The sequence below is a fragment of the Nycticebus coucang genome, chromosome 5 (assembly GCF_027406575.1).
Source record: "Nycticebus coucang isolate mNycCou1 chromosome 5, mNycCou1.pri, whole genome shotgun sequence".
In the NCBI taxonomy this organism is placed as follows: Eukaryota; Metazoa; Chordata; class Mammalia; order Primates; family Lorisidae; genus Nycticebus; species Nycticebus coucang.
Window position 1 is genome coordinate 23,957,042 of NC_069784.1, and position 24,965 is coordinate 23,982,006.

Consider the following 24,965-nt stretch of genomic DNA (forward strand, 5'->3'; position numbering starts at 1 on the left):
GGATGTGAACCACAGCACCTGGCTGATATTGTTTCATTTTAATAAAGCAAAGAGGTTTGTCATGACTGAAAGTGCAATCAAATACAATTTTATAGACTGAGATAATACCATTGATAAAAATCTTGTTTATGTTGTTGTGAAGTTTTTCTGTGATAAATGCTCCAAAAGTTGTACATATTGTTAATTTTGAAGTTTCCTCACATGAATAATATCTGCCAACATTACAAGGTTGTTTGACTGTTTAAAAAAACAGACTACTTTTAGAAGCAATTTTAGGTTCATGGAAAAATGGAGTGGAGATTTTCCACATAGAAGCATATCTCATTTTATTATGCTTCTCTTCATTATGTTTTGCAGATATTGCATTTTTTATAAATTGAAAGTTTATGGCAGCCCTGTGCTAAGCAAGTCTATTTGCACTATTTTTCCAATAACACATGCTTGTGTCTCTGTGTCACATTTTGGTAATTCCTACAAATTTTCAAACTTCTGCATTATTATTATATCTATTATGGTGATCTGTGATAGTAATCTTTGACGTTACTATTGTAGTTGTTTTAAGCTGTTATGAACCTCACACATATATGAGATGGCAACTTAACCGATAAATGTGTGTGTTCTGACTATTCTGCCAACCAGCCATTCTGCCTTCTCTTTCCCTCTCCTCAGGCCTCCCTATTCCTTGAGATGCAACAATATTGAAATTAGGCCAACTAATAACCCTACGAAGGCCATCTATTCAAGTGAAAGGAAGACTCCTGGGTCTCTCACTTTATTTATTTATTTATTTATTTATTTTTATGGGTTTTGTGCTTTTATGGAGGCAGATACAAAATGCATCAATGCAAAAGAATGTTTTCCATACTCATTAACATAGTGATACTATATTAACATATTAACATAGTGATACTATAATTATATTGTGATACTATAATACTAACATTTTAACATAGTGATACTGTAATATTAACATATTAACATAGTGATACTATAATTATATTGTGATAATGTAAAACATAGTGTATTAGACCTCAAAAAAGAAAGTACAAAGTTTGCTGCAACCTAAGATACTGGAAAGGCTCCGTGAGTTGTTTTTACCCACCACCTTAATTATAATTATTTCTAAATGGTATCTGAGAGGAGATTAAAAAGTAATACAAAGCTCTTTTCACCAACTCTAGTGAAACTGAGTTCAATGACATTGTGGGACCATAAAAGAAGTATTTAAAAAAAAGAAAAAGAAATATTTCCAATAACATAGGCAGTTAAGAGGATTAATAGTTTCAAAGCCTGGAAAGCAGCAAAGATATCTTAGAAATTGGATTTTAAAACATTATAAATCCCACTTCTCTCCAACAAAGAGAGATATGTGACCATGGGGCTTTTTTTTAAAGCATGGATGTGACTTTAAGGATTTTGAGAAAACATAGTTCTCATAAAGCTTCAATGAACACCGCAAGGCACAAATGTTGGAAAAGGCCCGTTCACTAAAATGTCACTGCATTGTACTTTCGGAGGTACTGTGCTTGCAGGAAGAGGACATCTTTATCCCTAGGTAAAAGCACCAGGTGTCAAACTCAGCTTCCACCTACACAAGATGCACCAGTAATCCCCAGGATAATGAAAGCTTCAAGTACTATATTCTACTTCCAACGTGTCTTGCCTATTTAATCTCAAAGGGCACTGGCGGTCTTTTAAAAGATGTAGGTCCGTAGAACATCTTAAAAGAGGCTAGAACTAACCTGAAAATGGTCTTGAAACAGTAAGTCCTAAAAGAGCTCACTACACACTAAAATAATATTTAGAGCAGTGGTTCTCAACCTTCCTAATGCCATGATGTATTTTCGTTGTTACAAAGGGGTTGCGACCCTCAGGCTGAGAACTGCTGATTTAGAAAAAGGAATAAAAAAAATTTGCAATAGCTGAATTTCTTTCAGATGAAGAAAAACAATGTAGAACTAACATGTAGGCTAAAATGTTTGGTAATTAATGTCAAAATTGCCAAGATTATTAATAGACACTTGGGTAATCACTGTATTGGCAAGGTTGATTATTTGTGCAAGATACACTATAAACAAAAATCACAGAACACTAACAGAAGAAAACCATCAACAACTAAAAGGTTGATGGAAATTTATTAGGTTAGGGAAATTTATTAGCTTTAGAATACATCGGTACACTTTGATTACAGAAATAGTTCATTTTTAAAACTACAGTGTTTTGATGTACTTCAAGTAACAGCCCAGTCTAAGGAACCTTGGAGGCTTGTGAAAAAGACCTATCTGCCAAGATGCTGCATCTCTAGTGTGGGGGTGGTGTGAATTAAATTAATACTTCCGTAAGAAGGAAGTAACTAAATCACCATAGCATCAACAACAGCCTTTTTCTTTTACATAGTAACTCATAATCTGATGATTTATTTTGTGTCACTAGTTCAAAATTAGGCAAAAAAGGAACTAAGCTGACTGGTCAGACCCAGAAACAATGATTTGGCAAGCAGCGGTCACTCAGCTCATAGAGATGTGCAATCCGCAGAAAAGCTTGCTCTTCTAAAGTCATCTATTCCTTCATATCTGTAGAGGAGTTTGACACAACCACTTCTTTTTATCAACTTTAAGCCCCCTACAAGCAAAGAGATCACAAACTGCAGGGAGGCCATAACGGTTAAGGGGAAAGTTATCTTCCTCCTGTAAGAGTGGATTAAGTAATACTCCCGGAGCCTTCTTTCAAAGTAGCCATTGGTCTTCTCCAAAGGACAAGTGGCTGAAGTTTCCAATCTTCCTTCCTGGCAAGACTCAGTCAGCTGTGTTAAAGGGGCTCCAGGAAGTGACCATGGGGCTTTTAAGCTTTTGTTTGCCAACTCTATCCTCAGTACTTCCTTGGAATGTCCTTCTTTGCATGGGGGCCTCGCGAGTCATTCTGATAAGGGACTGCTCCTTATGACTTGGAAGTAATCAACAATTCTAGAAGGAGTCATTGCCTTTGGTGCCTTAGCTTGTTCCACTATCTCTTTTCTGGAAGGACAGAGCCACAAATTCCTAAAATCTTTATGCTTCTCAGGCTCAGATTTGGGTTCCACACACATCCCATTTTTATCCTTTCCTTCTTTCTTCAGAAGCCATTTGCACAGAGCTTCCTTCTCACAATTCTCATCACACACACTCTGCGAAGCTCGTGCAGGGCTCATTGGCCTTGTATACCTCCTAGACTTTATCTAGGTCCTGATGTTCTGGACAAGTCAGTCCTCAGTAATCATGCTGGGGAGACATGGTTTCTTAGCTTCCAAGTGGTCATTCAGGCACTTCAGATTGCCCAGGTTTTCAATTGCCACACCTTTGGGCTGGCTGCCACAACAGTTGGTACAGGAGTCAGACTTAACTAGCCAATCACTCACACTGTAGGACTGAAACAAGAGCTTAAACTCCTCACTGGCCTCACGGCTGCCATTTTCAGGCTTCTCTAGCTTATGGGGCACTTGGGGAGTCACTAGCCAATCAGACAGGTCCATCTCATTTTGATTGGGCAGTTCTGTATCTTCAACCTTTTCACTTTCAAAGGAGAAAGAACTGGTAGTAGAATGGCTATTACACTTTTGATAATTTGGTTTTTTAGGAACTTATTGTTGACTCGAGAAGCCAGTTTTCCAAGCCATTTAGGTTGCCCCAGACATTACTGAAGCAATAGGTCTCAACAAAGGGCTAATAGATACAGGGTCTAGTAGATGTCTGACTATTCTCCAAGGTCTGCTTTTGGGTGAGCCAGTCTTGGGGGTTGGTGGTAGGTATGTAAGGAACTCGACAGCCACTTGAAGGTTTGCTTCCAAGGAACCATTCGCTGAGAGTGCCATGGCTGAGAGGGATAGCTGTGATGCTGGATGCTGACTTCTGCTCAGGCACTGAGAGAGAGCCTCTTTTCTCTAGGAAGGGCCCAGAATTGGATGAAGCAGCATGAGCCATCAGGTGCTCGGGAACTTGAATGGTCTTGAGGAACCCAAATGTGGTGATGATGGTCTGGTACAGAGCAGTTGTGTCCACTTCAAGGAGCAGGACAGTTGAATCTTCTGGCTTAAGGGTCAAACTGCCCAGCTTCTCCAGACACATAGAGACTTGATTGGCTAGATATTTGTTTTGGGTACACTCCAGTTGATGGATAAGACAATTGAACTGGCCTAATAACCAGTAGAGTTGTTGGGCCAGCTGCTGAAGGGTCTCCTCTTTAAGCTGATAAATGAGGTCTTACCTGTTCATAAAGCCACACCTTGTGGCTTATGCAACTGTGAATCTGTGCTTTGACCTCTCACAAGTTATCTTTGATTTGCTGTTCAGCCTGAAGAACTTCACCAATTGCAAGCTCCAAATCCCCCCCTCCCCCCATCTCCGTGCATCACTATACCTCAGAAAGGGTTCACTATTACTGGAGCAGACACTCTGGTCCTGTGAGGTATTCATTCTGCTCACTGTTCCTTGCCCATCACTTGCATTCTTACCAGCTCCAAGCACCTCTCCAGGCAATCCAAGCTGTTTTCATAACATAAAAAGGAACGGTGAAGCAGCAAGTGCTGGTGTAAAATCTGCAGTAAGTTATCCAGAAGATCTAGCTAATTGATAAAGGTGGCTACACTAAACTATTTATTTTTATTTTTATTTTATTTCTTTTATTGAGACAGAGTCTCACTTTGTTATCCTCAGTAGAGTACTGTGGCATCACAGCTCACAACAACCTCAAACTCTTGGGCTTAAGCAATTCTCTTGCCTCAGCCTCCCAAGTAGTTGGGACTACAGATGCCTGCTACAATGCCAAGCTATTTTTAGAGACAAGGTCTTGCTCTGGCTCAGGCTGATCTTGAACTCGTGAGATCAGTCAATCCACCTGCCTTGGCCTCTCAGAGGGCTAGGATTACAGGCCTGAGCCACCATGCCTGGCCAGTCTCTCACTTTAAATCCAAAGCAGGAACCTGAGCATGGTGACTCACATCTGTAATCCCAGCTACTCAGGAGGTTGAGGAAAGAGGATCACATTACCTTGAACCCAGGAGTTTGAGGTTGCAGTGAGCTATGATCATGCTACTGAACTCTAACCCAGCTGGCAGAGCAAGACCTTATCTTATAAAACAACAACAACTAAAAAAAAAACAAAAACAAAAAAAAAAAAACCCTGAAAATGATTAAGCTTAGTGAGGAAGGGATAGCATAAGCTGAGAAACTACCAAACAATTAGTCAAGTTGTGGATGCAAAGAAAGTTTTTTTTTTTTTTTTTGAGACAGAACTCATTTTGTTGACCTCGGTAGAGTGCCATGGTGTCATAGCTCACAGCAAACTCAAACTCTTGGGCTCAAGCAATCCTCTTGCCTCATCCTCCTGAGTAGCTGGGACTACAGATGCCCACCATAACCTCCAGCTAGTTTTTCCTATTTTTAGTAGACATGGGGTCTCACTCTTGAACTCCTGAGCTTAAGCAAGGAGTTAAGCCTGCCTCAGCCTCCCAGAGTGCTAGGATTACAGGCAGGAGCCACTGCACTCAGCCCAAAGAAAAAGTTCCTGAAGGAAATTAAAAGTGCTACTCCAGTGAACACATGAATGATAAGAAAGTATCATAAAACAGCCTTATTGCTGATACAGAAAAAAGTTTTGAGTGCTCTGGATAGAAGATCAAACCAACCACAACATTCTCTTAAGCCAAAACCTAACTCTAATTCTATGCTGGCTGAGAGAGGTGAGTAAGCTGCAGAAGAAAAGCTTGAAGCTAGCAGAGGTTGGGGCATGATGTTTAAGGAAACAAGCTGTTTTCATAACATAAAAAGGAAAGGTGAAGCAGCAAGTGCTGGTGTAAAATCTGCAGTAAGTTATCCAGAAGATCTAGCTAAGATAATTGATAAAGGTGGCTACACTAAACAACATATTTTCAATGTAAACAGAATAGCTTTCTATAGGAAGAAGATGCCATGTAGGATTTTCATACCTAGAGAGAAATCAATACTGGCTTTGAAGCTTCAAAGGAGAGGTTGATTCTCTTGTTAGGAGCTAACACAGCTGATGACTTTAAGTTGAAGCCGATGCTCATTTACCATCCCCAGATCTGCAGTCCTTAAGAATTATGCTAGGCTGGGCACAGTGGCCCATGCCTGTAATCCTAGCACTCTGGGAGGCCGAGGCTGGTAAATCACTTGAGTTCAGAAGTTTGAGACCAGCTGAGCAAGAGCAAGACCCCTGTCTCTAAAAAATAGCTGGGTGTTATGGAGAACACTTGTAGTTCCAGATACTTGGGTGGCTGAGGCAAGAGGATTGCTTAAGTCGAAGAGCTTGAGGTTGCTGTGAGCTATGACACCACAGCACTCTACCCAGGGTGACAAGCTTCAAAAAAAAAAAAAAAAAAAAAAGAATTATGCTGCATCTGTTCTAACTGTGCTCTGTAAATGGAACAACAAAGCCTAGATGGTAGCACATCTGTTTATAACGTAGTTTACTATTTTAAGCCCATTGTTGAGACCTATTGCTTTGCTCAGAAAAAAAGATTCCTTTCAAAATATTACTACTGATTGACAATGCACCTGGTCACCCAAGAGCTCTGATGGAGATGTATATGGAGATTAATGTTTTCATGCCCGCTAACATCCACTTTTGTAGGAGTAATTTCAACTTTCATGTCTTATTATTTAAAAAATACCCTGTAGGGCGGCGCCTGTGGCTCAGTGAGTAGGGTGCTGGCCCCATATGCCGAGGGTGGTGGGTTCAAACCCAGCCCCGGCCAAACTGCAACAAAAAAATAGCCGGGCGTTGTGGCGGGCGCCTGTAGTCCCAGCTACTCGGGAGGCTGAGGCAAGAGAATCGTGTAAGCCCAAGAGTTAGAGGTTGCTGTGAGCCATGTAACGCCACGGCACTCTACCGAGGGTAGATCTACCGAGACAGATCTCTACAAAAAAAAAAAAAAAAATACCCTGTAATTCCAGCTACTTGGGAGGAATCACTTGGAGGTTGCTGTGAGCTATGATGCCATAGCACTCTACCCAGGGCGACAGCTTGAGACTCTGTCTCAAAAAACAAAAGTTTTTTTTTATCAGACCATAGACAGTGATTCCTGTGATGGATGTGGGCACAATAAATTGAAAACCTTAATCCTTTCGGAAAGGATTCACCCATTCTATTTTTAAATTTTACTTACTTGTCTTAGTTTTTCCAATCTAAAAACATCCCAAGACTGAGCGCCCGTAGCTCAGTGGTTAGAGTGCCAGCCCCATGCACCAGGGCTGGTGGATTTAAACCTGGCCTGGGCCTGCTTAACAATAATTAAATAAATAAATCCCAGGATTCATGATTCTAAATGCCAGTCAGTACATCTGTGATCCATGGGAGGAGATCAAAACATTAATATTATCAGGGGTTAGGAAGAAGTTGATTCCAACTCTCATGGATGACTTTGAGGGGTTCAAGACTCCTTAGGCACTTCAGACCACTGCACATGTGGTAGAAATACCAAGATAACTAAAATTAGCAATGGAACCTGAAACTGGGACTGAATTCCTTCAATCTCATGATAAAACTTGAATTGATGAGGAATTGCTTCTTATGCATGAGAAAAGGAAATAATTTTCTTTTAATTGAGGTGAAAGTCACATAACAAAAAAATTGATAATTCTAAGGCAAACAGTTCAGTAGTATTTAGTTGCATTTATAGTATTTTGCAACTATCACATGTAGTTCTGAAACATTTCCAGCACCCCCAAAGGACGCTTCATTATACATATGTTAAGCAGTTACTCCTTATCCTCCCTTCCAACCCTGGTCATCACTCTTCTAAGGAAAGTGGTTTCTTGAGATGTAATCTACTCCTGGTGAAGATGCTATGAACATTGTTGAAATGATGACAATGGGCTCGGTGCCCATAGCACAGTGGTTATGGTGCCAGCCACATACACCGAGGATGGCGGGTTTGAACCTGGCCTGGGCCAGCTAAACAACAATGAAAAATGCAACAAAAAATAGCTGGGCAGTGTGGTAGGTGCCTGTAGTCCCAGCTACTTGGGAGGCTGAGGCAAAAGAATCGCTTAAGCTCAAGAATTTGAGGTTGCTGTGAGCTGTGACGTCACAGCACTCTACCAAGGGCAACAGCTTGAGACTGTCTCAAAAAAAAAAAAATGATGACAATAGATTTAGAATATTACACAGACATATGGCAGGGTATGGTGGCTCATGCCTTTAATCCCAGCACTCTGAGAGACTGAGGGAGGATCCTTTGAATCTGGAGTTCAAGACCGGCTTGAGTACGAGCAAGACCCCTGTCTCTACTAAAAATAGAAAAAAAAAATTAGCCAGCCACAGTGGCAGGAACATATAGTCTCAGCAACTCGGGAGGCTGAGGCAGGAGGATTGCTTGAACCCAGGAGTTTGAGGTTGTTGTGAAATAGATGGATGCCACGGCACTCTAGTCTGGGAAACAGAGTAAAACTGTCTCCAAAAAACCCGCAAAACCAAAACCCAAATAATATTACACAAACATAAACAGAAGCAGGGTTTGAGAGGACTGACTTCAATTTTGAATGAAGTTCTACCGTGGGTAAAATGCTATCAAACAGCATGACATGCTACAGAGAACTCTTTTGTGAAAGGAAGAGTCAATCGATGTGGCAAACTTCATTGGCAGTAATCATCGGTGTGGACATCAGTAAAAATCAATTTGCAAAGGCAAAGTGTTTGGAGCCTCTGAATGTATTAACCCTCAGGATTTCAGTAAACCCATCCAGGAGGTACTTGTTGGGATGACTTATGGAGGAGGGACTATTCCTTCGCATATATTGGTAAGGTGAAGGTCATGAGAGCAGCACTAGTCGCGTGCCACAAAGGGTGGGGCATTAGTGTGGTGATTGGAGTAGCTGCTTCAGGTGAAGAAATATCCACCCATCCATTCCAGCTGGTTACAGGTTGCACATGGAAAGCCACTGCCTTTGGAGGATGGAAGAGTGTAGAAAGTGTTCCAAAGTTGGTGTTTGAATACATGTCCAAAATGATAAAAGTTGATGAATTTGTGACTCACAATCTGTCCTTTGACAAAATTAAGGAAGCTTTTCAACAGATTTATTCAAGGGAAGGCATTCAAACTGTAGTAAAGGTTTAAATTCACAAGACAATAATATGTCCACCCTGTCTTGTGGTCTGATGGGATTATCCTGACAGGAAGAAGCTCTTCCAAGTTCACAGACTCCTAGATCTTCAGTAACTACTCTAGGCAATTATGTCATGTGTGTAATTCATAAATGTCTATCATCAAGGACAAGGCTAATTCAGTCATAAATCTATTTTCTGTACTCTCCTTCACAGAAATAATTGCTATCTCATTGAGGAATATTTTAATATAATAAAAGTAATTCCTACAAAACAAAAAAAAACCTTCATTGTCTTATTTTAAGAAATTGTCACAACCACCTGAATCTTCAGTAACTACCACTCTGATTAGTCAGCAGCCATCAACATGGAGGCAAGACCTCCCGCCAGCAAAAAGATAATGACTTTTGAGACAGAATCTACTTGCTCTGTCATCAGAGAGTAGCATGCAGTGGCATCATCATAGTTCACTGCAACCTCAAACTCTTTGGCTGAAGTGATCTTCCTGCCTCAGTCTCCTGAGTAACTGGGACTGTAAGGATGAGCCACCATACCTGGTTCATTTTTCTATTTTTTAGAGAGATAGAGTCTCACTGTGTTGCTGAAGCTACTTCACCCCCACCGTAATAAGTAAAATCAGAAAGATAGACAATAATAAATACTGATGAGGATGAGGAACAATTGGATCCCTCATACATTGCTCACGCTCTGCAAAATAGTTTGGCAATATTTTAAATAAACATAAATCTATACAACTCAGCAATTCTACTCCTAGAAAAACAAATTTTACTCAAGAAAAACAAAAACAATTCTACTCCTAGAAAAACAAATTTTTCTTTTTTTTTTTTTTTTGTAGAGACAGAGTCTCACTGTACCGCCGTCGGGTAGAGTGCCGTGGCGTCACACGGCTCACAGCAACCTCTAACTCTTGGGCTTACGCGATTCTCTTGCCTCAGCCTCCTGAGCAGCTGGGACTACAGGCGCCCGCCACAACGCCCGGCTATTTTTTGGTTGCAGTTTGGCCGGGGCTGGGTTTTTGAACCCGCCACCCTCGGCATATGGGGCTGGTGCCCTACTCACTGAGCCACAGGCGCCGCCCAGAAAAACAAATTTTTCTACTCAAGAAAAACAAAAACAATTCTACTCCTAGAAAAACAAATTTTACTCAGGAAAAACAAAAACAAATGTCCGTACAAAGACTTGCAATAAATGTTCATAGAAGCCTTATTATAATAGCCCCCAATGGAAACAATTCATTTGTCCTTCAATTGAAGAATGGATAAATCAAATGTCGTACATTCGTTAAACGGAGTTCCATTCATCCATAAAAAGGAAGGAACTACTGCCTGGCACAACATGGATGAACCTCAAAAATATTATTCTGAGTGAAAGAATCCACACGCAAAAGATTGCTCATTGCTTACTCAATTGACTCATTGATACTCAATTCATATGAAATTTTCGGAAAAGGCTAACTTATAGAGATAGACAGCAGATTGCCTAGGGTTGTGGGTGAGAAGGATAAACTGCAAATGGTCATAATAAATTTCTGAAGGGTGATGAAAGTGTTTTAAAACTGGATTAAGGTGATGATTGCACAACTCTAGTCACTGCTTATTATAGTCACTTAGAAACAGAAACTGGCATACATTTAATTCAGCACAAGCTTTCATGATTAACTTTGCAGGGGGAGGGAGATGTGCCTCTGACTCTTAACAATTCTCCTAGGAAGGGAGACACATCACTTCCTCTCCCATTTTATTGGTCAAAACAAGTTACACAGCCATGACTGACTTGAACGGTGCATAACAATGTAATTTTACAACGTTTCTACAAGAGAGGAGAACCAGAATATTTGTGAACAACTCCAACGATGATCACAGAAATAAATAACAATACCCTATACTTCTGAGAGCCTTTTGGACATTTGTTTTGTAAAGCATTTTGCTTAGCTAACTAATTTCTAAGACCATGATTACTGGGTTTTTTATATTTTACTGTGATTCCCTGAGTATCCTTGAATCTCAGAGTACTTGGTTTCTTTACTTTAAATGTTTGCTTACATCTTTACACTCATTTGTTTACACTGAAAAATAAGAAACTTGCATTATTGACTTCTCTAATGTATATGGGATTAGAATACTTGTGTGTGGCTAAGGAGACCAAAAGTTAGACTAGTAAGCGACAATTACAGGAAGGCAGATTGCCCATCTATTAAAGAAGAATTTTCTAATTATTAAGAGTTTCTTGGCTGGGCGCCTAGCGCCTATTGGTCAGTGGTTAGGGCACCAGCGACATACACCTGGGCTGGCGGGTTCTAACTGGTCAGGTGGTAAAAACAGCAATGACGATTACAACAAAAAAATATCCTGGCGTGTGGTGGGTGCCTGTAGTCCCAGCTACTTGGGAGGCTGAGGCAAGAGAATCGCTTAAGTCCAGGAGTTGGAGGTTGTTGTGAACTGTGATATCAGAGCACTCTACTAAGGGTGACACAGTGAGATTCTGTCTCAAAAAAACCAACCCTCCCCTCAAACCAAAATAATCCAAGAGTTTCTGAAATGACTGTCTCTGAAATACTGAATCACTGAAGATGCTGAAGTCAAACACTGAGGAGAATTGACACCAAATGTTCCCCCAAACTGATGTTTTATGATTAGGACTGGCTGCTCAGCAAATATGCCTATTCCTTTTTGGACCACAACTACTTTTTTTAAATCAAAATTTTCCTCAGCCAATGTATGAAGGGCATTTAAGATGAATTTATGACAAACTGTTGTAATAGAATTGCGGTAAAGTGAAACTTGAAAGGTAGTAGATACGGGAAGATGTAATAACATGAAGACGTAAAAGATTAGGATGATTACTCAAGTGGACTGAAAGGGTATGACCAAAATATTTAAAATACAGAGGGTGCCAAAAAATGTAAGCATATTTTGAGAAAGGAAAATGCTGTATTAAAATCATAATATTCAACTCATGTTTGACTTCTGCAATTACAAGAGAAACAATATGCAATATATATGAGTCATTATGAAAGTTTTTAGATACTCTAAAATCAAGAAATGTAAAATCCAAGTGGACAGAAACCAATGACACCCTTCCAGCTACACTGATAATCTTAGCAAGTTGAAACTTGCTCAGGTGAATCAGAAAGGACGCTGCCCACAGTGTTTCTTGAAAGAGAAATAAGGGACCTTAACACAGCCTATCTCAAAACTTTCCTAGTACCCCACCACACAAGATAACAACTGTTCACTGGTATATATTGAGTATTGCAATTTTAATACAGTGTTTTCTTATCTTGTGTACACATTTTATGGCCCCCTGTGTATTGAATGGCACTCTACTGAATGGTATTGGATAATTTTTTTTTTCCAAATTCATAGATCACAGGCTGAAGGAACCTCTTTTGAAGTGTGAGCAAAGTGAGTTTAGACAAGAATTTCTTTTTCAGAGAGGAAATAAAACATGGCATTTATTATCCTGTGACTAATATAAATATATGGGGACAAAAATATAAAATGATTTAAAAATATTTTGAAAAAGTTATAAATAAAGGTATCTAGCGTGTTGTACTTGGGTGCAAGTTAAAGACACAAACCTGTCATCTCTGTTGGTACTCCAGGAGGCAGGAGAAATTTTGGGCAGGGTAAGGTTCTGTCTTGGCAAGAAAAAGTTCTATATTCCTGCAATAAACCACTTTGCAAAGGATTATTCTCAGATTTCATTACAATTAGGAAGGGCTGCAAAGGAGATAAAGAGAAAACATTATCGTCAGGAAAAAAAAAGTCTGAAAATCTTTCGTATAAGCAGTTCCTGATAAGGAGTTTAGTACTAGACAGGAATTGAAGAAAATTTAATTCTGACATACTGGATCTCCTTCCCTTGGAAGGAAATTCTAACAGCAGGCCCCGGGGTGAAGGTAAAAGAAATGTGCTTTAGCTAAGGTTATTTCCACGCAGAGGAAATCTGCCCAGCAAGATGTACAGAGCACCGCCCTATTTCTCAGGAGCAGAATATGCACTCCGAAAGTCCGAAAGAACACAACCCTTTCCCTCTCAAGACACAGAAGGTCGCACACTGGACAGCCAGGGAGACCAGCACTCACTATTGTGTCAGCACCGGCGGCGGAAGGACCGAGCCCCACCGCAACGTTAAAGAGTCCTTCTTTGTTCAGCCGCGGCCGCGGACTCAGGACGCCGTGTTCTTCCGCGCTCGTCGCGCAGTCCCCGCCCCCCCGCGGCCTTGGAGAGCTGCCATTCGGCACCGGAGTCGTTCCGCGCTCCCAGAATGCACCGGCAGTCCGCGGGAAACCAAAATGGCGAGGGGCTGTAGCCAAGTGATCTGTGTTTGAGACCGGTGTAAGAACGCTCTCTCTACCCTCGCCCTCGTCCCCAAGGACCTCAGTTTGTGCGTGCGTATGTGCGGGTTGCCCGGTGGGGCAGGTGTCCAGTAAGTGCTTGGACTCGCAGGGGAAGCGCCCACAGAGACGTGATTGGTTGTTTTTTCCTGTATGAAGCGGTTGGCACCACTGAAGTGACCGAATGAGGTGAGAGACCTTGGCCTGGGAACCGACTCTTCCGGAGGAGGTGGGGGCGGGGGAAAGGAGGAAGAAAGGAAGCAAGTATAAAAAGGAAAGATGGAGGATTGAGGTGGGGGTGGGGGCTCCTGTATTTGGGTGTCTTTGCATTTGTGTGTATGTTGAAAAGAATGGGTGGGAAGGAGTAGTCATTTGAGTGCTGGAGAAAATAGGGACCAAAGGAGTGAGCCGGGCACTGGGGGAGTCATTTGGAGGAACCAGATAAAACGTTGAGACGGGGAAGCTGTATTTGGAGGACAGGAAGGAACCTTGGGGCAGGGGACGGTTGGAGGGGCAGGGTGGACCTGGTGATTGGGGGGACCGAGAGGAGGAGCCGTTGGGAAACAGGGGCAGAGGGAGACGTGGGGAGCCGAGTAGAGGGTCGGAGGAGGGCTCAAAGGGAAGTAGAAGCTTGGAACCCGAAGGTGGTGTAATTGGACTAAGGGAGGTCTAATGTAAGTGCTGGATAGTGTATGAGGATAAGGGAAACACTGAAGTGAAGCCTGGAAGCAAACCTGAAAGCTTAAAGGGAAGAGGTGGGAGGAAAAGTGAGATGGGGGAGAGGTGCCTTATATTTGGAGTGCACCAAAAACATCTCAGGCATTTCGTCTGTTTAATTAAATCTAACTCATATCCCTGCTTGGATGTATTGTATTGTATTTGTATTGTATTCGTTTTTACAACTGAGGTAATTATGGTTTAAGGAATTTTAACTAATTTGCCAAGATTTCTAATATATTTCAGTAGTGCCAGAACTATGTGTTTCACAATCTGGTGTCCTCGATTGCTAGAATTTTTCTTTGGAAGCAATTAGAGGGAACAGATGGATTTATTGGAGTGATTTGACGAATAGTAAGGGTTCATGAACAATGGGAAAAGGGTTATGGAATGTTCTTTAGAACATTTAACTTTGGTTATAGGTAGTAACCGTTTAATACTAATTCAAATATGAAAAGGCAGGTAAGGCCTGTGTATAACTTATAGGAAAGAACCATATGAGGTCAGTACAGAGCTAGAAATATGTAAATAGTGCCTGATTTGACTCCAGATGCTCCAGTGGTAATAGTAGTAACTTTCTCCTTCAGATCGATTCCATGTGACCCCTCCTGTGTACCTTGCTTACAGGCTGGTTTCAGTTTCCAAGTTTTCATCTCTTTTGGGAATTCCTTTTCTTGGCAGTAAATTTCAAAGACGGTTGAATGTAAAGTATTTAATGTGGATAAAATAAACTGTACTTAAATTCTTAGGCGACATTTTCAAAGCTTGAAAATGCAAATAGCGCGTTTTGACTAACGTCTGGGCTTTAGGTGCCTAGTAGTTTAGGCAAGAAAAGAGCTGAATTAAAATTTCTTTCTTTTTTTTCTTCAATTAGAGACAGAGTCTCACTCTATTGCCCTTGGTAGAGTGCTATGGTGTCACAGCTCACAGCAGCCTCCAACTCCTGGGCTTAGGTGATTCTCTTGCCTCAGCCTCTGGAGTAGCTAGAACTACTGGCACCGGCAACAACACCCCGCTATTTTTTGTTGCAGTTTGGCCGGGTCGGGTTGGAACTCACTACCCTTGGGGCGGGCACCCTACCCACTGAGCCACAGGTGCCGCCCTGAATTAAAATTTCTTAACGTAAAGTATTCTATTTTCTATTTGAAATGTTATTTACACTGCAAGCATTTGCAGTGATAACTTGGGAGGGAATACAGGTTGACATTTTTGTTCCTAAATATAAAGATGTATTTGAATTCACATTTTAAAGTTTGTTCACCTTTAGTTTTTTTTTAAGAGCTAAAAATGTTATAAATATTTGAATTAAGAATGCACCTGTTTCCTGATCCTGCATGTTTATGTTAACGGACATTAACGGAAGTATAACTACCAGGATTAAATACCTACGCAATGTTAGAAATAGATATATAGTAAATATCTGTTAGACCTTTTTTCCTAGATGAAACAAACGTGTTTAATAGTTCTTTAAATTATGCCTGTTGCCTCAAAGCTGTTAGGAAAGAAATTTTATTCTGTGGTTATAAACTCTTTCATTACTTCTGACTGAAAGGACAATCTGTATCTGACTTGAGGAAACTGGCATTATAGTGATAATCTATTTTAACAGATGGGTAAATTTGCCTGTGAGGAGTTGCCATGGCTAATATCTGTAGGTTGGTGGTTCTGAAAGTAAAACTCAGCTGATGATTTAGTCTATATTTCTGTGCAGGATATTTCTTTGTTGATATTTTTATGCTTTGTTTCCACTGTTCTCCAGGCTAATTTGTTTATTGCTATGAAATCCGGTATAATAACCCTAAATTGGAATGTAGAAGTTTCCCTGTGGATGTTTCTTAGGTATTAGGATAGTGCTGTCCAAGAGAACTTTCCTGCGGTGATAAAACTGTGTCCTTATAGTAACCACTAGCCACCTGTGGGTATTGAACTCTAGACATGCCTCTAAGGGACTGAGAATTGAATTTATAATTTAATTCATGAAAATTAAAATCTAAACAGCTATATGTAGCAGTGGTTTAGGAGTTGCATTTATTAACTGTGGGAACCAGAGGAAATCAATGGTTAGGAATTGCCTTAGAACTAAGGAAGTTCAAATTCTCTTCGTACATTTTAAGATGAGATATTCTTCATTTTACCTTATGTCATGTCTTCATTTTTCTGTTTTTATGTAACGTTGCAAAAAGATAATGGTTTTGACCTTTCTGATTTTTTAAAGATGAGTCTGCTTCCTGTGTCAAAAAACAACAAAAATGAACGTTAGTTTACTTTGTTATTAAAAAAAATACTTCACTTAAAAAAACCTTTTTATTAAGGAAAATTTCAAACATGTACATGGTGAATAGTATAGTATAAAGAACTTTTTTTTTTTTTTTTTTTTTTTGCTCAGTTTTTGGCCGGGGCTGGGTTTGAACCCACCACCTCTGGCATATGGGTCCGGCGCTCTACCCCTCTGAGCCACAGGCACCACCCTAGTATAAAGAACTTTTATGTATCTATTCTTGTTTCATCTGTACCTCTACCCATTCCCCACTCCATTATTTTTTACTTTTTTTTTGCAGTTTTTGGCCAGGGCTGGGTTTGAACCCTCCACCTCTGGCATATGGCGCTGGTGCCCTACTCCTTTGAGCCACAGGCGCCGCCCATTTTTTAGTTTTTTTTTTAAAGGTAAAATTTATGTATTGAAATTCACAAATCTTAAGTTATTTTAGTGACAGTTTTATTGAGATATAATTCACATGTACCCTTTTAAAGTGTACAATTCAGTGATTTTTAGTATATTGACAGAGTCATGCAACCATCACCATTATCTAATTTCAGAACATTTTCCTCATCCAGAAAAGAAAATCTGTATCCATTAGCAGTCACTCCCCTCTCCCCCGTCCCCTTAACTCTGGCAACCACTAATTTACTTTCGGTGCCTATAGATTTTACTATTTTGGATATTTCACGTAAATGGAATTTACAGTATATAGCCTTTTTGGTCTGGCTTCTTTCACTTAGTGTCATGTTTCTCAAGGAACATCTATGTTGTAGAATATATAGACACTTTATTTTTTTAAAATAAATAAAGTAGAGACAGAGTCTTACTTTGTCACCCTCGGTAGAGCTGTGGCATCACAGCTCACAGCAACCTCCAACTCCTGGGCTTAAGCGATTCTCTTGCCTCAGCCTCCCAAGTAGCTGGGACTACAGGTGCCCGCCACATCGCCAGGCTATTTTTTTGTTGCAGTTTGACCAGGCCCAGGTTTGAACCCAGCACCCTCAGCATATGGGGCCGGCGCCCTACTCACTGAGCCACAGGCACTTTATTTCTTTTTATGGCTAAATGATATTTCATTGTATGAATATGCCACATTTTGTTCATCAGTTGATGGGCTTTTGGGCTGCTTCTACTTTTTAGTTATTATAAGTGATACTGCTATTATGACCCTTCATGTACAGGATTTGTGTGAACATATATTTTAATTTCTCATGGCTATACATATGTAAAAGGAGAATTGCTTTGTTACATGATAACCCTGTTTTTAACATTTTCAGACACTGCACCATTCTACATTCTACATTTTTACGGCAATTATGAGGTTTTCAGTTTCTTGACAACCTTACTGATGCTTATTATCATCATCTTTATTTTATTTTTTTGTAGAGACAGAGTCTCACTTTACTGCCCTCGGTAGAGTGCCATGGCGTCACACGGCTCACAGCAACCTCCAGCTCTTGGGCTTATGTGATTCTTTTGCCTCAGCCTCCCGAGCAGCTGGGACTACAGGCGCCCGCCACAACACCTGGCTATTTTTTTGTTGTTGCAGTTTGGCCGGGGCTGGGTTTGAACCCACCACCCTCGGCATATGGGCCCGCGCCCTACTCACTGAGCCACAGGCGCCGCTCCTTTATTTTTATTTTTATTTTTTGAGGCAGAGTCTTACTGTGTCACCCTTGATAGAGTGCTGTGGCATCACAGCTCACAGCAACCTCCAATTCTTGGCTTAAGCTGTTCTCTTGCCTCAGCTTCCCAAGTAGCTGGAACTACAGGTGCCTGCCACAATGCCCGGCTATTTATTATCATCTTCCTTACAACTATTGTAGTGGCTATGAGGTGGCATTTTATTGTAGTTTTGATTTTCATTTCCCTTGTGGCTAATGATGTTAAGCGTCTTTGTACATACCTGTTGGGCATTTGTGAGCTCTGTTTAGAGAACTTTTTAGGTCCTTAGCCCATACAAAAAATTGTATTTTTTTTTTTTTGTGGTTTTTGGCTGGGGCTGGGTTTGAACCCGCCACCTCCAGCATATGGGACCAGCGCCCTACTCCTTGAGCCAAAGGCGCCACCCACAAAAATTGTATTTTTTTATTATTGAGTTATAATAATTGCCTATATATTTTGGATATAAGTTCCTTATCAAATACATGCTTTGTAAAACATTTTCCCCCATTCTGTGGATTGTCTTTTTACTTCTTGATGGTGTCTTTTGAAGCACGAAAGTTTTTAATTTTGATGAAGTCCAATTTCTCTCTCTCTTTTTTTGTAGTTTTTGGCCTGGGCCAGGTTTAAACCCACCACCTCCGATATATGGGGCAGGTGCCCTACTCCTTTGAGGCACAGGCGCCGCCCTCACTTGGGCTTTTGATGTCATACCTAAGAAACCATTGTCTATGGATGTCACAAAGATTTACTCATTTCTTTGTAAGAGTTTTAGTTCTTACATTTAGGTCTGTGATCCGATTTTTTACAAAATTTCAGAATAATACCAGGTACACATGTTTTGGTTTCATAATTTGCTTTTGCACATTTTAGGTCAAAGTTACAAGTGTACCCTTCACCCAGAATGTGTGCATTGTATTAGTTAAATGTGAATTTACCCAACCCCTTGTTCCCACTACTTGATTTCTGTTGAGTTTTACTTCCGTGCACATAAGTGTTGATTGACTAATTCCAGTTTAGTATTGAGCACATGTGGTGTTTATTTTTTCATTTTTGCAATACTTAAAAGAATTGTCTCCAGTTCTATCCAGGTTGTTTCAAAAGGTATTAGATCATCAGTTTTTTTTTTTCATGGCTGAGTAGTACTCTGTGGTATGTCTGTGATCCATTTTGAGTTTGTTTGTTTACTTGTTTAGAAACAGTCTCACTCTGTCTCAATTTAAAAAAAATTTTTTTTTTTTTTTTTTTTTTTTTGAGACAAAGTCTCAATTGCCCTGGGGTGAGTGCCATGGTGTCATAGCTCACAGCAACCTCAAACTTTTGGGCTTAAGCAATCCCGTTGCCTCAGCCTATCACGCAGCGGGGATGACAGGCACGCTATCTATTTTTTTTTTTTTTTAAGAGACAGAGTCTCACTTTATCGTCTTTGGTAGCGTGCCCTGGCGTCACACAGCTCACAGCAACCTCCAACTCCAGGGCTTAGGCGATTCTCTTGCCTCAGCCTCCCCAGGAGCTGGGACTACAGGCACCTGCCACAATGCCCAGCTTATTTTTTGTAGTAAGTTTTTTTTTTTTTTTTAGAGACAGAATCTCACCTTATGGCCCTCGGTAGAGTGCCATGGCAGCACACAGCTCACAGCAACCTCCAACTCCTGGGCTTAAGTGATTCTCTTGCCTCAGCCTCCCGAGTAGCTGGGACTACAGGCGCCCGCCACAATGTAGTAAGTTTTTAAATTGGTGTGAGTCCTCAAGTTTTGTTTTTCTTTTTGAAGGTTGCCTATCTTGGGTTCTTTGTTTTTTTCCATATGAATTTCAGGATGAAGTCAGTCTCTGCAACAAAGGCAGCTGGAATTTTGAGAGGTATTGTATTGCATATATAGATAAATTTGGGGAGACTATCATTTTATTATTTTTTTATTTTAAACTAGTCAAGTGCAGTAGTGAGAAGAGTAGAACAAGGAGCTCAATCTGTAACTAACTGTGAACAATCAAGTGAGATGAGTCACACTACCTCTGGACCTGCTAAGAATTGCCATTTTAATATTGTTAACATCCGTGAATGTGGAATGCTTTTCCATTTATGTAGGTCTTATTTATTTATTTAAAAAAAGTTTTGGGTGGTACCCATAGCTCAGCGAGTAGGGTGCTGGCCATGTACACCAAGGGTGGTGGGTTCGAACCTGCCCTGGGCCAGCTAAAACAACAATGACAACTGCAACAGAAAAATAGCAGGGCATTGTGGCGGGCACCTGTAGTCCCAGCTACTTGGGAGGCTGAGGCAAGAGAATCGCTTAAGCCCAAGAATTTGAGGTTGCTGTGAGCTGTGATGTCCCAGCATTCTACTGAGGGGGAAAAAGTGAGACTCTATCTCAAATTTTTTTTTTTTTTTTTTTTACTTTTTAGAGACAGAGTCTTACTCTGTCACCCAGGCTGGAGTGCAGTGGTGCAATTCATGGCTCATTGCAACCTCAAACTTCTGGGTTCAAGCAGTCTTCCTACCTCAGCTTCCTGAATACCTGGGAGTATAGGTGTGCATCACCACAATAGGCTAAGTTTTTGTTTGTTTTTTTTTCCTTTTCTTTTTTAAAGAGGTGGTATCTCACTTTGTTGCCCAGGCTGGTCTCAAACTCTTGGGCTCAAGTGATCCTTTTGCCTTGGCTTCCCAAAGTGCTGGGATTACAGGCGTGAGCCACTGCACCTGGCCTATGTAGGTTTTATTTAATTTCTTGCAGTTTTTTTTTTTTTTTTTGGCCAGGGCCGGGTTTGAACTCGCCACCTCTGGTATATGGGGCTGGCATCCTACTCCTTTGAGCCACGGGTGCCGTGCTTATTTAATTTTTTTCTCTGGTGTTATAGTTTTCATTGTACAAGTCTTGTATTTCTTCTGTTAAATTTATTCCTAAATATTTTGTTGTTTTGGGCACTATTATAAATAGAATTGTAAAAATTTCATATTCAGATTGTTAATTGCTGGTATATAGAAATACATTTGGTTTTTGTAAATTGATACCGTATTCTGCAACCTTGCTTAAATCATTTGTTCTAATAGTTTGAGGGAGTGGTGGAAGTTCTTAATTATTGGCTTATCATTGACAAATTATTTCTTTTAATTTTTATTATATTCCAGAAGTTAATTTCTTCCCTTCCGTTCATACTAAAAAAAAATACCATCTGGTATTTGGTTGTTTAGAGGTCTTTGATAAAACTGTTAACAGTGATTAGGACAGGTCAGCTTGCAATGGATTGAGTAAGGGAAAAGTGCTTTTCTAAATTTATTTATGAAAAGAATAAGAAAAATGGGTAAGTAATTTGTAAGGACTTTTGGGTTTATGTGTTTTTTTTTTTTTTTTTTTTTTTTGTAGAGACAGAGTCTCACTTTTATGGCCCTCGGTAGAGTGCCATGGCATCAAACAGCTCACAGCAACCTCCAACTCCTGGGCTTAAGCGATTCTCTTGCCTCAGCCTCCCGAGTAGCTGGGACTACAGGCGCCCGCCACAACGCCCAGCTATTTTTTTTTGTTGCAGTTCATCCGGGGCCGGGTTTGAACCCGCCACCCTCGGTATATGGGGCCGGCGCCTTACTGACTGAGCCACAGGCGCCACCCCGGGTTTATGTGTTTTTAATTTGCTTTTGATTATGGAAGATTTGCATCAAGGAGAGTTGGAGGGGATTGAAAATGAAGGTTTTTGGTGAACTGAGATTCTTGACGATATGAGATTTCTCTCTAATGCTGGAGAGAAAAGGCATGTCCTTAAAGAAATGGATTAGCTAAGTACTTTTGCAGATGGGGTTAAGAGAAAAAGGGTGGGGAGAAAGTTGAGGAATTTGCTTTTTTTTTTTTGAGACAGAGTCTCAAGCTGTTGCCCTGGGTAGAGTGCTATGGCTTCACAGCTCACAGCAACCTCCAACTCTTGGGCTCAAGCGATTCTCCTGCCTCCGCCTCCCAAGTAGCTGGGACTACAGGCGCCCACAACGCCCGGCTATTTTTTTTTTTTTTTAGTTGCAGCCGAAATTGTTGTTTGGCTGGCCCGGGCTGGATTCAAACCCGCCAGCTCAGGTGTATGTGGCTGGCGCCTTAGCCGCTTGAGCCACAGGCGCCGAGCCGGAATTTGATATTTTAAAGCTTGTATTTTTTTCTGAATTGCTCCAGCAGATCTATACCAGTTTCTTCTTTCTGAAGGTGTGTACATAATGGAAATGATTATAATACCATAGAAAAATTCTTTATTTGTACATTAATACTTTGCATGTATGTCTAGTTTTAGCACTTATATTTTTTTGAAAAATACCTTCTCATTTTTCTCCTAATCTAAAGTTCCCTGATGCCAGGAGAATAGGTCTTTTTTATTTTATTTTATTGTTGGGGATTCATTGAGGGTACAATAAGCCAGGTTACACTGATGGCATTTGTTAGGTAAAGACCCTCTTGCAATCATGTCTTGCCCCCAGAAGGTGTGGCACCACACCAAGGCCCCACCCCTCTCCCTCCTTCCCTCTCTCTGCTTCCCCCCCATGACCTTAATTGTCATTAATTGTCCTCATATCAAAATTGAGTACATAGGATTCATGCTTCTCCATTCTTGTGATGCTTTACTAAGAATAATGTCTTCCACTTCCATCCAGGTTAATACGAAGGATGTAAAGTCTCCATTTTTTTTAATAGCTGAATAGTATTCCATGGTATACATATACCACAGCTTGTTAATCCATTCCTGGGTTGGTGGGCATTTAGGCTGTTCCACATTTTGGCGATTGTAAATTGAGCTGCAAAAAACAGTCTAGTACAAGTGTCCTTATGATAAAAGGGTTTTTTTCCTTCTGGGTAGATGCCCAGGATTGGGATTGCAGGATCAAATGGGAGCTCTAGCTTGAGTGCTTTGAGGTTTCTCCATACTTCATTCCAAAAAGGTTGTTCTAGCTTGCAGTCCCACCAGCAGTATAAAAGTTTTCCCTTCTCTCCACATCCACGCCAGCATCTGCAGTTTTGAGATTTTGTGATTTGGGCCATAGGTGAATAGGTCTTAATCATCTTGAACTTTCAGCTCACTGGGGAGTATCCAGCAAGTGTACCACTTTCCTAGTCCTAGGAGAGTTTTTTTTTTTTAATTACTGTTTTATTTACTGTTAAGATGCTTTAAACATATTAAGAGAGAGCATCACTTCCTCCTGTCCTCACATTAGTTTAAGGTTTTTATGGGTACTTGAATCCCTCTATTTGATTTTTTGATGACATTCCATCATTAGATAGAACGGTAGTTTGTTCAGCCCTGGTTAAAAACCCTCTCTTAGTACTAAAAATAATTTTATTATTTCAGAACATTCTCACATAATACAGTTTTGGATACTTACTTTAATCATGAGTTAACATCAACAAATTCTCTTCGGTGCCCATCTTTAAGAAAGTACTCTACTTTCAGCTACTTGGGAGGCTGAGGCAAGAGAATCGCTTAAGCCCAGGAGTTGGAGGTTGCTGTGAGCTGTGTGAGGCCACGGCACTCTACCGAGGGCCATAAAGTGAGACTCTGTCTCTACAAAAAAAAAAGAAAGTACTCTACTTTGGTACTATTATATTATGGAGAGTTCTTTTTCTTATTTGTCAACAAATATATATTCAGGACCTCTATGTGGGATATAGTTGTAGGTACTAGAGATAGCGTTGTTGAACAACACAGACATTTTCACAGCCCTTTTGGAGTATGCCATATTGCTGGGGGTTGTGGAGAAGGGAAACACACATGTGAACCAAGTAAACACACATCATCATCTATGTAATATTTTTGCCAAAATTGTTTGACTTTAGTTGTGAGGAAACAACAAGACAAATCCAGAGTATGGAGGATGCTACTAGAAAGCTGACTGGGAAAATGTCAAATGTTAGAAAGAATTAAAAACTAGAAACAAGGGTACAGTTAAGATTAAAAGAGGTAAAAAAAAAAAAGATTAAAAGAGGTAAAAGAGATATGACAGTCAAATGCAATGTGCCAACCTTGTTTGGATTCTGGAAGCTGGGCACCTGTAGCTCAGTGGTTAGGGTGCCAGCCACATGCTGGTGGGTTCAAATCCAGCCGGGGCCTGCTAAACAACAACAACAAAAAAATGCTGGGCGTTGTGGCGAGTGCCTATAGTCCCAGCAACTTGGGAGGCTGAGGGAAGAGAATTGCCTCAGCCTAGGAGTTTGAGGTGGCTATGAGCTGAGATGCCATGGCACTCTACCAAGGGTGACCAAGTGAGACTCTTGTCTCAAAAAAAGAAAAAAAAAGTTATAAAGGACATTTTTGTGTTTTTGAATGTGGATTGTACATCGGGCAGTCATCACCTAGGGAAGCCAGGTATGGTGGTGCATACCTGCAATCTCAGCTACTCTGGAGACTAAGGCAGGAGGATCACTTGAGTTTAGGAATTCAAGTACATCCTGGGCAACATAGTGAGACCGCATATCTAAAAAAAATTTGGACATTTTGGGCTATATATATATATTTTTTATAGTAAGCTGTAAGCTATGGTTAATAATTTTTTTTTTAATTAAATCATAGCTGTGTACATTAATGTGATCATGGGGCACCATACACTGGTTTCATAGACTGTTTGACACATTTTCATCACACTGGTTAACATAGCCTTCCTGGCATTTTCTTAGTTATTGTGCTAAGACATTTACATTCCGCGTTTACTAAGTTTCACATATACCCTTGTAAGATGCACCACATCTTTTGAATATTGAAATGAAGAACTGGGGAAAATACTGTCTAATTATTATAGGTTGTAATAAGTGTTTTGGAAAACGAATTTCTCTGACAGAATATTGAAGAGTACATACGTTTTGAGGAATGTGTCTTTAGGTGATTTTGTCATTTTGCACATTTCATAGT

General features: G+C 40.4%; 1 protein-coding gene and 1 pseudogene across 4 annotated transcripts in view; one reads left to right on the top strand and one right to left on the bottom strand.

Moving 5' to 3' along the window:
• Positions 1-807: 807 nt before the first annotated feature.
• LOC128586005 (nuclear receptor coactivator 4-like) lies at positions 808-13,297 on the bottom strand (annotated as a pseudogene).
• Positions 13,298-13,353: 56 nt separating this feature from the next.
• MTF2 (metal response element binding transcription factor 2) overlaps positions 13,354-24,965 on the top strand; it is a 74,340-nt gene continuing 62,728 nt past the window's right edge. For 2 of the 4 annotated variants that reach the window (XM_053591494.1, XM_053591495.1), the window contains exon 1: positions 13,398-13,645. Coding sequence is in view for 1 of the 4 variants with exons in the window: in XM_053591490.1 (XP_053447465.1) it covers positions 13,641-13,645 (5 nt within the window). In the remaining 3 variants the exon portion in view is untranslated. Of the gene's footprint in view, positions 13,646-14,012; positions 14,131-24,965 lie in introns of those variants that run through there. The other 2 variants (XM_053591490.1, XM_053591492.1) reach the window with 2 other exon arrangements.